Here is a 13,166-nt window from a genome sequence, read left to right as displayed (position 1 = left end):
TTGTTGGTTTGTTTTTTTTTTAATGAAAAGAAAATATGTTTTTTCAGCTCAACAAGTAGCTCGATGTTCATTCTATGTATGCAATGGTTTAGAGGAGAATCATGGGTAACTTGAATCCTCTAAACAGGTTTTGCTTCAAAACACAGACTTTACATACATTAGTGACCTAATTCATATTTAGTGTACTCTGAAATCAACAACAAATAATATCCTCTCATTTATAAATTAATAACCAGTGACGTAAATCAGTAAACCAAAAATATATATTCAGATTTATTTCTAATATTTATTCAGTAAACTTTTTGCAGTTAAATCGTCATGCCAGTAAGTGGCAACAAGTGAAATGTCTTTTTTGTGTATACTGAGTCATTGAATCATTAAACTAGAAAGAGTCGAATAAAATGAATCTTATTTTTTTAATCAAAATTTGTGTTTACAAGTCTACTTTTTACAAGTCTTATTTTTTTGTGAGAAGCCGCTGCAAATGATTCAGTGCGTGATTCAACTCTTCGAATTAATCAAACTGAATCGCGAACAACTTCAGACCTTTCTGCAAAACGATTACTTAAAAAGACTGAATTTTTTTGCGAATCCGTTATCACTAGTTCTGATCCTAAACATCTGATAGGAAACACAAATGACATGATTGCTGAAACCACTGATCAACCACAAAATAATGTACTTTATCAAGCTACATAAATAAATTAAGAGTATCAATAATGTCCTTACGTTATCTTAATTGTGTATGCCATCAATAGTTCAGAATCATTCATAATGCTTTCTCCCCGTTTTACCCAGCTAACAATTTTTGGTTCCAGAATGCTATTTTTGGTTACGTTCTCATATGCTTCCCAAAAAATAACCAAATGGTAACTATGGGAATGTCAGGAGAACATTGTGTGTTTGCTGGGTATCTTCTTTTGCAGACAGACTTACATACACCTTCTTATACAAATTAAATTTAATTTGCTCTCATTCTGAATTTAGTTCAGATTCAAAACAGCGAGTCAGCACGTGAAGTGAGTATATTCGTTCCAAACAATAAAACTGCAATGTCACGGCCCACACTCAAATGCTGTTGATTGCATCAGTCTTTGAAAGCTGTTCAGCATTTCAAAGGGGAGAATGATTTGTTCCCTTAAAAGATTCATTACTTGAACAAACTGATTCTTTTAGTAAAATAAGAAGAAATCTATGCTGTTACTTTTTGCTGACATGATCTTTCGAGTTTAACACTTACAATTACTGCTGAACTTACCAGGGCCCTTGTGTCTCTTATTTAATCAACCACAATTATTTGATTCACTTTATCACAGTGTTCAATAAAAGATTCATTGAAAAATACTGATTCTTTCGTAATAATTGAATGAATCTAGGCTGTAACTTTTGGCTGACATGATCTTATGAGTTTGACACCTCCAATTACTGCTTCTGACGTTAGTAAGGCCCAGATCAGACTTCTTGTCTCTCCCCTTTAATCAACCACAGTTGTTTTATTCACTTTATCACAGTGTTCATTAAGAAGCTCTAGCTAATCCACCTTTGCCTTGTCTTAATTCAGCTCTCTCATTTATTTCCAATCAGTTGCCGGTCTCAGAGCTGTCTTGCATTTAGTTAAATCTCAGCTAGCGGCATCCCTCACAATGAGACTCGTGGCCAGAGTCTATTAGAGCCTGACCTCCCCGTATCACTGTGGATGGTAATTACATCCACACACACACACACACACACACACACACTCCAACTCCGGCTGTCCCTCATATGAAGGTATCGACTGTCCGGTCACTCAGAATGGTAAACATCCACAGATCTATGAAATGGAGGTCACCTTCATTTTAGAAGACTGTTGTAATCTTCTTTCACTCATGTCTGAGCTGTCTGTCTGCCCCCTGCATTCAGACTGGGAATAAATTCTTTGACTTTAATCTGTCCTGGGGAATTGCACATTGCATTGCCTTGATGGAACTGCTATTTTCACACGTTCTCTATCTCCCATACAGATTTGTACGAGTACACACACACACACACACACACACACACACACACTTAGACAAACAAACGATAGTTGCATAGACTGTGTGTCTCACAGTAACTGGAGAGCGAGTAAACTGAGCTGGAGAAACAAGATTGCTACTCTGCGTTTGTGTCCATGACCTTCTATTTCTCTTCTGCCCTCATCAGCTTCAGTACAGAGCCACTCGCTGCCTCACCATTGCACAGAGCAATCTCACAGAGAGAGGGGTGAGAAGACAAAAAGCTGACCTTTGATCTGGGACAGAATTCAATTTGGGTAAAAGACCTTGGTGGCATCAGCTTTCTATGGGATCTCTCCACTGCCAGATATATAAACAGGCCAGAGTGATGGATGCCTGGGAGATTTTTTGAGCAGGATATTGTTAAGATGACAGACAAGGGTAGCCGACACATGCGGTTATAGCTGAGGCAAGATTGAAGTGTCAGGCTGCCATATGCTTAAAGGGATATTTCACCAAAAATGAAAATTCTGTCATCATTTACTCACCCTCATGTCAGTCCAAACCTGCATGACTTTCTGTCCTCTGTGGAACACAAATGGAGAAATTTCTTCTATTTTAAAGCCATGGAACATGGCTTTGGTCATTGCCATGGTTACTGTTCACTGAAAATCGGTCCTGTCTTTCATTGGTGCATTCACAAGAACTCACGAAAGAAGTAGCGATGTCGTATTCAGTGTTAATGTTCAATGTTAATCTAAAACTAGTAAAAAAAAAAATAATTTCAGTAACTGAAATTAAGCTGAAATAAAATAAAATGTAAATATTAGATAGAAAACTTTTGAAAAATTTGAAATAAATTTGTTTAAAAAATTAATAAACATTACTAAAAATAAAAACAAACAAATATAGCTAAACAGAAAAAATAAAATAAAGCTAAACATAAATAATACAACAAAAAAGCTAGTAAAATGACTAAAACATAAACTAAAATAAAAACAAAAACTGAAAACGTAAAAAAGCTCATTCAAAATACTTATAAATACTATAATACTATATAAATAATATTAAAATAACACTGGTCCTGTTTATAAATGAATCAGAATCAGATAAGAATTCAGAGTCAGTCAGAATTTAATGAATGGGGATTGAATCAAATGAATCAGTTCTCTGGAACAGCTTTCAGTGAATAATGACTCTATTACATATGAAACTATCATATGACATTTTAAGACTTGGAATATAGCGTCATTTGGACCACTTTTATGATACTTTAATGGTGTTGTGCATTATTTTTGAGGCTTGAAAGCTCTAGTCCTTATTCATTGTCATTATGGAAAATACCCAAACACCCGTTATATTATAATATTCCACAGAAGAAAGAAACTCTTACAGGCTTGGAGCGACATAAGGGTGAGATGATGACAGAGTTTTAATTTTTGAATGAACTACGCCCTTAATTCTGCTTTGCTTCTGGAGAGGATAATACATTAACTGTGGTGAATTTAGAGGCTAATTAAGTTTACCAGAAAAGGCAATGTTTCACAATATCTCTGATCTTTTCTTCTACGACTAAAACAGCAATTTAGGTCTTGAAGTTAATTATATGTTTGAGTGGTACTTATAAAGGTTATTACTGTGTGCTTAATGAGTGGAAAAGTTAAGAGTTCCCAGAGTAACACAGCAAAAAGCCACAGTGGATTTCAGTTTTTGAATGTGTTGGTTTAGCTTTAATGAGAGTACTTTAAAAAAATATATGATATTGCGCAATAAGTTCAAATACTTAAAGAGGCTTCTTGTCTTGTCTTTTCTAAACACAGTCTATTATTTGCTCTATTTGAATATAACTTTCTTTAACATTTCTTCATTGAATGTGAGACCAGAAAGCCAAAGAGCTTCTGAACATAGCAGACCTATGATTGGAACTGATGCAAAAGTTTCACCAAGTGAGTAAAGACATTATCTATACCAGTTTGCGAACAACTTCCAAATGTTTGACTTCCAGGCCTCATTCGCATCCTGAATCATCACGCAGCACACCCTCCTCCGGTCCTCCCCCACAGGGTGATGAAGCTGAGATGTACTACTCAGTGAAGGCACATTTAATCAGCACTACAAAATGTATGATCGCAAGAGACACGGCTCCACGCCACACGTCTCCGCACACCGCTATTACAAGTACGGAATAACCATGCGTGATCACACAATCAATCCACCAGCAGCTTTTAAATTAGCATCTCAAACCCTCAGCACACGTTTTGTCACAGACTGCCAAGCAGTAAAATTGATATTAAGAATATTGACTGTTGTACATGACAGTCTATTAATAATGGCAGGGGTGAATAGGTATGAGGAATATGTAGGCCTATAGGTTCGTCTGATTGGGAGGGTGAAAGGTATGATGGGATAGGTGTTCCTCTGGAGGGTGATTGATTGTGGTTTGCTGTTCATGCCCTGAAGGCACTGGCTTCAAGAAATTGGTATATATGCAATTTATTGTTGGAGAACAATAACACATTGATCAATCGATTCTGACTTTGATAATAAAAGAGGTAACATTATAAAGAGCATAAATCATTGAGAAGCACTTTCTCGGTACACTGTAAAAATTAAAAGATATTTTAGGCAACATTTGGGGTTCCTCAGATCACAATCACACCAAAAGAACCTTCTGGAGAACCTCTAGTCACCATTTCAAAAAGGTCAGTTCTTCATTGAATGTGAGACCAGAAAGCCAAAGAGCTTCTGAACATAGCAGACCTATGATTGGAACTGATGCAAAAGTTTCACCAAGTGAGTAAAGACATTATCTATACCAGTTTGCGAACAACTTCCAAATGTTTGACTTCCAGGCCTCATTCGCATCCTGAATCATCACGCAGCACACCCTCCTCCGGTCCTCCCCCACAGGGTGATGAAGCTGAGATGTACTACTCAGTGAAGGCACATTTAATCAGCACTACAAAATGTATGATCGCAAGAGACACGGCTCCACGCCACACGTCTCCGCACACCGCTATTACAAGTACGGAATAACCATGCGTGATCACACAATCAATCCACCAGCAGCTTTTAAATTAGCATCTCAAACCCTCAGCACACGTTTTGTCACAGACTGCCAAGCAGTAAAATTGATATTAAGAATATTGACTGTTGTACATGACAGTCTATTAATAATGGCAGGGGTGAATAGGTATGAGGAATATGTAGGCCTATAGGTTCGTCTGATTGGGAGGGTGAAAGGTATGATGGGATAGGTGTTCCTCTGGAGGGTGATTGATTGTGGTTTGCTGTTCATGCCCTGAAGGCACTGGCTTCAAGAAATTGGTATATATGCAATTTATTGTTGGAGAACAATAACACATTGATCAATCGATTCTGACTTTGATAATAAAAGAGGTAACATTATAAAGAGCATAAATCATTGAGAAGCACTTTCTCGGTACACTGTAAAAATTAAAAGATATTTTAGGCAACATTTGGGGTTCCTCAGATCACAATCACACCAAAAGAACCTTCTGGAGAACCTCTAGTCACCATTTCAAAAAGGTCAGTTCTCTGAAGAACTTACAAAATGGTTCTAGAATGGACTGTTATCAGTTCTTCAATAAACCATGCAATAATAGCATTGTTAGCTAACCATTGTTGCAAGTTTCATTGCGACCATAGTTGCTTATGGGAAATGCACCTCAGCATGGTTCATGGTTTGCGTAATGCTGCACTTGATGGTATCCTTTATATCATTTTCCCTGTGGAACTTGAGGATTTGCTTGTGGATTTATCATATAATATCCGATAATATCCTAAACTTCATATCCTGTCTCAATCTCCACCTATCTATTTGATGATTAATATAGGCTACATGAGGAGTGGCCGGGGCCACAAAGTGTATAGTGGTGCTTGTCACGGGCACAGCTGTGCACAATTTTCCACTTTTTCAGCAGTGCTGGAAAGTATTTTCCCCTTCATTTTTCCCTTCAGGATTTAAAACAAAAAAATTCTTCATTTGGGAGCATAGGCATAATTTGATTGTCATCATTCCCTAATTGGTAGTAATGGGTCGTTCTTGAACAATTCGTTCATTGTGAACTAATCTTTAATGTGACTCGGGAAGAACAAGTTGTCTCAGGGAGTGATTCATTCAGTCGCGCATGCACAACATCTCATAGGATCTGTACTAGAATTAGTTCACCTGTTTCGAGTCTTCGGGTTTTTCGAGTCGGTCGTTCATCACGTGATAGCCCCATAAGCTTATGAACGACTCAAACCCGAAGACTCGAGAGATTAACTAATCAATTCTCTTTTTGGGCTCAGACTGCATAGGTTTAGCTTATGGGGCTGTCACGTGATGAACGAATGACTCAAACCCGAAGACTTGTCAGATAAGGTTTGAGGTGAGCTAATCACAGACTAAGGTAAACAATGAATTAATCTTTTGTTTCTTATAGCAATATAGTTTTGTCTTGTTTGTAGTGTGATTAACGTTTGCATAAGTAGTAGAGTTGTTAGGGAAGTAACACGTAACATTTTTAATTATATTTTGCTGAAATGAATGAAATGACTCGAAAAAAGATTCCTTCATTTTGCTGAACGAGACTCAAAGTTCCAAGTTGATAAAATGATCCGAACTTCCCATCACTACTGATTGGTGGATTTTTCTGAAGAATCATGGGTAATGTGGTTTTTCCACAGAGAATTATTCTGTTAGACATGACTATTTAAACAAATAAGTTAAAATAGTGCTGATGGCTTCAACACAAGCATATACCATTGATTAATAACCTTGTAGCTCACATTAGGTCTGCCTTTAATGGTTTAAAAATAATTATTAAAAATCAGTTCTCTTGAATAGGATTTTTACTCCCGGAACCCGACTACTGCATTCTATAAAATACCCAAAATGGTGCAAGTACATCTTTACAGTTTATATGTGAAAAGTTGAAGCATAGCTTAAGATTGTTTTTAATTCACTGAAATCTGGCAAGACTATTCCCAAGCAGGATTCTCTCCTCACAGGTAACCAAAGCTGACAACCAAAGGAGTCTCTGTAGGACTTGGCTATGAACATTCTTTCTGCTTCAGCCTTGCCAAAACACCGGTTAATAAATTCTGGCATGTAAAAATGGGCTATCCTCCATGAGGTATCCTTGCCCTCCATAAACTAGAAAGCTCCTCAACCTCGGGTCGGAGATGACGCTGGAAGGGGGGAAATGAGCAATGAAACATGAATATTTCGAAAGAAATGTTTTATTTAAGTAGCTAACAGCAGCACTAGGGGGATGAAAAACATTTACCCATTGGAAATGATATTATGACCCTGGCAGAGGCCATGTGATGGCTTGTTTATTTTGTTCCAGGGAGCTATTACGAGAGGTGACTGTGTGGGACTGAGAGAGCAGGACTGAATAGCATTCTGGTTATACTCTGCTTTGAAAACGAAGTGTGGTAGCCTACTATTTTGTCCTTTCTGACTATTGTACTGTAGAAATACTGACATGACACTGCCTTGCGAGTGTACACTGTACTTGCGGAAAAGCATTTCATATATGCTTGGTATTCCTATTTGCCAGGTGCGTATTGATGCTAATGATCCTAATAACTATTAAAGGGGTCATATGATGTTGCTAAAAAGAACATTATTTTGTGTATTTGGTTTAATGAAATGTGTTTATGCAGTTTAAGGTTCAAAAAACACATTATTTTCCACATACTGTACATTATTGTTTCTCCTCTATGCCCTGCCTTTTTGAAACGTGCCGATTTTTACAAAGCTCATTGGTCTGAAAAGCGAGGTGTGCTCTGATTGGCCAGCTATCCAGTGCGTTGTGATTGGCCAAATACCTCAAGCATGTGATGGAAATGTTACGCCCCTTACCATACTGTGATGCCGTGTCCCGGAGCGACGAGACAAAAACATTCAAACCCATTATAAACGAGGCATTTGTTGCGTCCAGTGGGGACATAATTACGGATTATAATGACTTATACTGTCTTTTTACGCGTTGCGTTGCATATCGCGCCGCATAAACATAAAACCATGTCTGCATTTGTGATCGGAGAAATTACAAACAACAAGCGCTACTCTACACTGCTCAAAACTCGCGTTTGAATCATCAGTGGCAAATCGCCCCACACAGTGATATAGACATGTGGGGGCGTGTTTAAACGAGGCGTTTTAGGAGGGCATGGACCAGTCTTAAATTTGATAAAGAATATATCTTTGGGTTTGAGACTTTAGTCTTTGCAACTTTAGGGATCTTATCTATTCACGAATAGCTTGTAACACTCCAAAGAGAAAGGAAAACTTGAAATCGCATCATATGATCCGTTTAAGGAGCTGTTGATTGTTAATTTAAATTGCAGACGTGTTTCAAAAATGGATGTGGATAATGATCTCAAGATGCTTTTGTTTCAATTAAGATGGATTTGGATGCTTACTGCACACAAGCAAGCACCTACCATTTGTCAGGACTTTGTCGGCTGTTCTCGTTCTTCCTCATGACTCATTCAGTGTGGATTAAAACATCTAAGTAGGTAATCAGACCTTCTAACACAAAACAGAAAGCTTATATGCCCGATGACTCTCAGCGAAGTGTAACCAATAACTGTTCCATTTGCAAGATGCAGCTGAGCTTGAAATGAATACAAATCTCTTTTATTTCAAAAACGAAAGCTATGAATTGCCAGCAGCACTTCCAGGTGATCTTACTGTATACCAATTAGGCCGCTTGCACTGAGTAGCTCGGTTTTGGCTCTGATTGATGTCTGACCTCTTGGGATCCTTGAAAATCACTCGCTCTGCATTCTGCCGCAGCCCCCCATGGGATCCTGATGAATGGCGACCCAAACAAATGAAAATGTTTATCGTCCTCTTATCAAATTAACCACTCTATTGCACAGTTAATTGTTTATTAAAGGACTTAAGATGGAATCACATAATGAACCTGGTACTTAAGCTTTTTTTCCAATTAGGAAATGCACTGACTCATGTCATCTGAATGATGCCACTCCTATGAAACTGAAGCTGCAACTTCAAACTTTTATTTATTTAATTTTTATTCATATTTTAAGGGGAGTTGGACATCAAAAGGCAGTATTTTCCTTCTGTATGGTCCGTTCTCTGTTAATCAGAAAAGCCACAGCACCCCCTACTGTTCAACACTTTCCGGACCATCATTAAAGGCTCAAACTTGATGGAAAATGCAAGACCAGATCAGAATAGTTCCTTATTATATTATATTCTAAAATAATATACCATATTTTTCTCAATCCCTCAAAATTTGGTAACAGTATCCAGAATACAATAAGTGTTTTAATTCTTTAAACACGAATATCATGTGTAAAGAAAACCTGCAGGTAGGAATGATACAATGGCTACATCCCAAATCTGAAAAATGCTGCATATGGAGAAAGGAATGCATCAAGGGACGATGTTTGCATAACATCCTATGTACTCAGGTCATTTAGTTTGAAGGCAGCATAGTGTATCCTTTGTTGCCTGAGTTATGCCATAATCCGGTGCAAGCAGTAAAATAATGAAAGAAAAAAAGGCAATGCCTGGTGAAGTGGTTTCTGAAGTAAATTAATTCATAAACATACATTTTTATTAGAATTGTATTTCTACTAAGAAATAAGTGTTGTAATCATCAAAAATTTGCTTGGTTATTTCTAAAGCTCACCTGAATTTGGTTTGGATATTTACAGTGCCTTGGAAGTTTCCTTGGAAGGCAGCTTCATACAGAAATACTGATTAGTAATTAACTGGGCAGTGAGGTAGAAAAGCAGTTTTTATTTTAGTAATGTACTGATGTATCAGAAATTTGTCATATGTGCTGTAAAATTCCAAAGCACATAAAAAGTAACCTGACTATAAACTGATGTGCCATTTGCAGTGAAATGTCAGTTAACCATCTTAGTTGATGCAAAGCAAACATGCATACTCTATCAGAAAAGGACAAGCAAAAATTGTACATTCAAGGTGCAGTCACAAATTTTGGTAATAATTTGTGGGCAAAAAATGGTCCCATAAACTATTGTCTAAAGTGTACAATGTATAAAGCACAGCTCACATGGAAGTTACTTAAATCCCAAGCAGCATTCTGTTGGTGGTGAATCTTTATGAGTATGACCAACCAATAGTTTTGTGTGAATCCACCCCAAAAAAATAATTCTGTCATAATTTACTCAACCATAATGTCGTTCCAAACTGACTACGACTTTCTTCTTTGGATAACAAAATAAGTCCATTTTATTTTTGCCCGTAGAATAGAAGTCAATGGCAATGACAAAATTCGTCATTTTTTATTTCTTCATAAAATACCTTCTTTTATGTTTCACAGACGAAAGGCAGTCATACAAGTTTGGAACATATCTTTTTTATATATTTTATTCATCTCTAGATTACTGCCCCAGTAATAAGCTGCTGTATTTTTTTTCTATATGATATTCTTACTTATATGGTGACACCAGCATGTGTGCGTTTAGGTATGTAAAACACAATATAGTGATTCTCTTAAGTGCCCTTTTACTGTAGATGTCAATAGACTCTCGAGTAATGATTCTCCATGATGAGTTACGAGTCAATGAGGCATCACAGTCCAGATCTTAGTGGACTATTACAAAACTGGGAGCCACTACAGTATATTTAAATCCTTTCTCTAATTCTCTGCTGTCCCTTTGCTGCCTACTGTTTACCTTCCACTTCATTCACTCGTAATCACACGTCCATGCTATATGATGTCCATAAAATGGAGTCATTCAATTTTGGCTGGCTAAAGCTCAACAAGGCAGACCTTCATGCTGAGTTGACTTTAATGACTTTTTAATAGGTCTCTCCGTTTTAACGATGCAGTACAACAGCTCCAGTCATTTTATTGGAATGATGAATGATTGAGAGGAGGCTAACATTAATTTAATTTACAGCACAGGCTTCCCATCTTTAAAAGTGCAAGACGGCATCGCAAGAGGCAAAGAAATAGAGAGGGATGGGATGCGTTCATTATGTCGGAAAAAGGCTGGGGTGATTTATGATAGCAGCATTGTTGTTTTCCCTTATCTCTAATTAGACGCTTTTGTCGTGCTAACTGATTTCAGTGTCAAAGCAACAAGACATGGTTAACAAGACAGGCCGCCTTGTTCTACATCATTCATCAATCTCTAAACAGTCACTTGAGTCAAAACGTCCAAACATGTCCTGACACCCCACATGCTTAATTAGTCTCAGAGTCACCTGGAGGGACTGAAATGATTTCCTCCATGGATATATGTTGCTCACTGACAACCAGCATTCATTTCTCCTCAAGTGTGTGTTGCAGATGGTTTGAAGCATGTGTGTGTCCTCGAAGACAAACTTTACAGTGTGCTTAAAACTACATGCCCTATAATAGGGATAATAAACAGGTTTTGTTTTGCACTTTAGTCCTGTAGAATAGTGCCCTCTGCAGGCTGTTTGATCAAGCAAACTCATTACGCCAGAGTTCAGGGAAAACTTCACTAGGTTCAACTGGCCATAGGTTGTATTGTGAGAGTTAAATGTCCTCATCAAGGACCTCAAATGCCCTACTTTGCTGCCCTACACCTGTCATTTCAACTCTTACCTGTAAAACTCTCTCTCCCCCTCCTTCCTTTCCTCTACTGTATAAAATTGGTTCCTGTCACACAAGGCAGAGAGATTTGTATTGGTATTGTAGACATGACATCCATTCTCTCTATCTCATCTGTTCTGTTGGTTCTAGAGCTCTGCTCAGGTAAGGTAGTAGATCTATCTATCTATCTCTCTGGCTAGTTTATCTGTCTGTCTGGCTGTGTATCTCTCTGGCTGTCTGACAATATGCAGTTGAATGAATGACTGCTCTAAGCAAGAGGCTAAATTTTGACATGACAAAGTAATAGCATTAATTCTTGGAATGTCTTGCGCAGAAACATCTTTAATAAAGTTGTTAAAGCTGAATATAACCCTAAAACTTTGATATTCAATATTCAATAACTTTAATTTTAAGTACTGTATTGAGTTACTGTATTCCATAAAATTATAGGATATACATTTCGGACTCCAAACTGCGACAAAAATAAAAATCTATGACAAGTTTAAAATCTAGACAGTCCGACATTTTTGGAATGACTCATGATTTTTAAAAAAAATTCTGATTCAAACCCATGAAGTGGTTTCAATCAGTGAATCGTTCACAGTTGTTACTGGGTTCACATAACAGTCTCCATCACAATGAATGAACCGGAACGTTACTAACACTGGCTGAATTTAATATTGTTTTGGAACCTATCAACACAACTTAAATCGTCGTCACTATACTAAAACATCCACATAATACCACTGATCTATAATAGAGAACTTTATATATATTATATAGCCTATAGATTCATACATATAGGCTAGTCATTATATATAGATCAGTAGGCTACATAATACTCACAATAATAATTTCACTATAGTTTTATATGCTTCATACATTAATACCGCAAAATAAATGCATACTTTTGAATAGTGACATCTTGTTGTCTATTAATAACAGAGTCCAATTTGCTAATTTAGTAAATATAGAAGAGAATGTATGAACTTTTGGGCTCCACTGTACAGAGTCACACATCATATGCATCCAAACATTACTAATAAAATAACTTATTTTTAAAACAAAGTCATATAGCCTTTTGTAGAGGTCATATTGCACAGAATTATGGTGGCATGAATGTGTCGTCCACTGACTGAAAGGTGCTGACTTGTGATTGCATAATTGTGATTGCATAGAAAATTGTTCTAAATGTTTGCATTGTTGGTACAACTCAATAATCAGCAGTACCTATGCATAAACACTTCTACTAGCTATCTAGTAAAATTTTAGTCGAACCACAGCCTCATTCTCCTGCTTCTTGTCCTTTGAGTGGAATGCAGTTCTTGCATTCTTGAACTCTAATTTCTTTTTGCCTAGTCTAAATACCCTGTATGTTTTGAACTTGAATACACCAAGTACAACATCATAGTTTGTGCTGTTATATTAGGATGTGCCCTTGCCCTGAAACTGCAACAAAAAAAAGGTGGGGTTAGTTCATGCATGGGTATTTTACCAAAAGCCATTATTATCCAAAAAGCAGAAGGAGATGTAAACTGTACTATATTACTGTAAATGTGTTTCAGGTATGGACATTTTTGTGCATTTTGCATTTTTAGGTATACTGTTT

At 37.1% G+C, this 13,166-nt stretch overlaps 1 protein-coding gene across 1 annotated transcript in view; it reads left to right on the top strand.

Annotated features, from left to right (window-relative positions):
• Positions 1-11,664: 11,664 nt before the first annotated feature.
• LOC107590125 (carbonic anhydrase 4-like) overlaps positions 11,665-13,166 on the top strand; it is a 6,383-nt gene continuing 4,881 nt past the window's right edge. The window contains exon 1 of the mRNA XM_016278736.1: positions 11,665-11,719. Coding sequence (XP_016134222.1) covers positions 11,665-11,719 — 55 coding nt within the window. The remainder of the gene's footprint in view (positions 11,720-13,166) is intronic.

The sequence above is a fragment of the Sinocyclocheilus grahami genome, unplaced genomic scaffold (genome assembly GCF_001515645.1).
Source record: "Sinocyclocheilus grahami isolate Dianchi unplaced genomic scaffold, SAMN03320097.WGS_v1.1 scaffold124.1, whole genome shotgun sequence".
Classification (NCBI taxonomy): Eukaryota; Metazoa; Chordata; class Actinopteri; order Cypriniformes; family Cyprinidae; genus Sinocyclocheilus; species Sinocyclocheilus grahami.
This window is presented reverse-complemented; position numbering and strand designations above follow the sequence as displayed.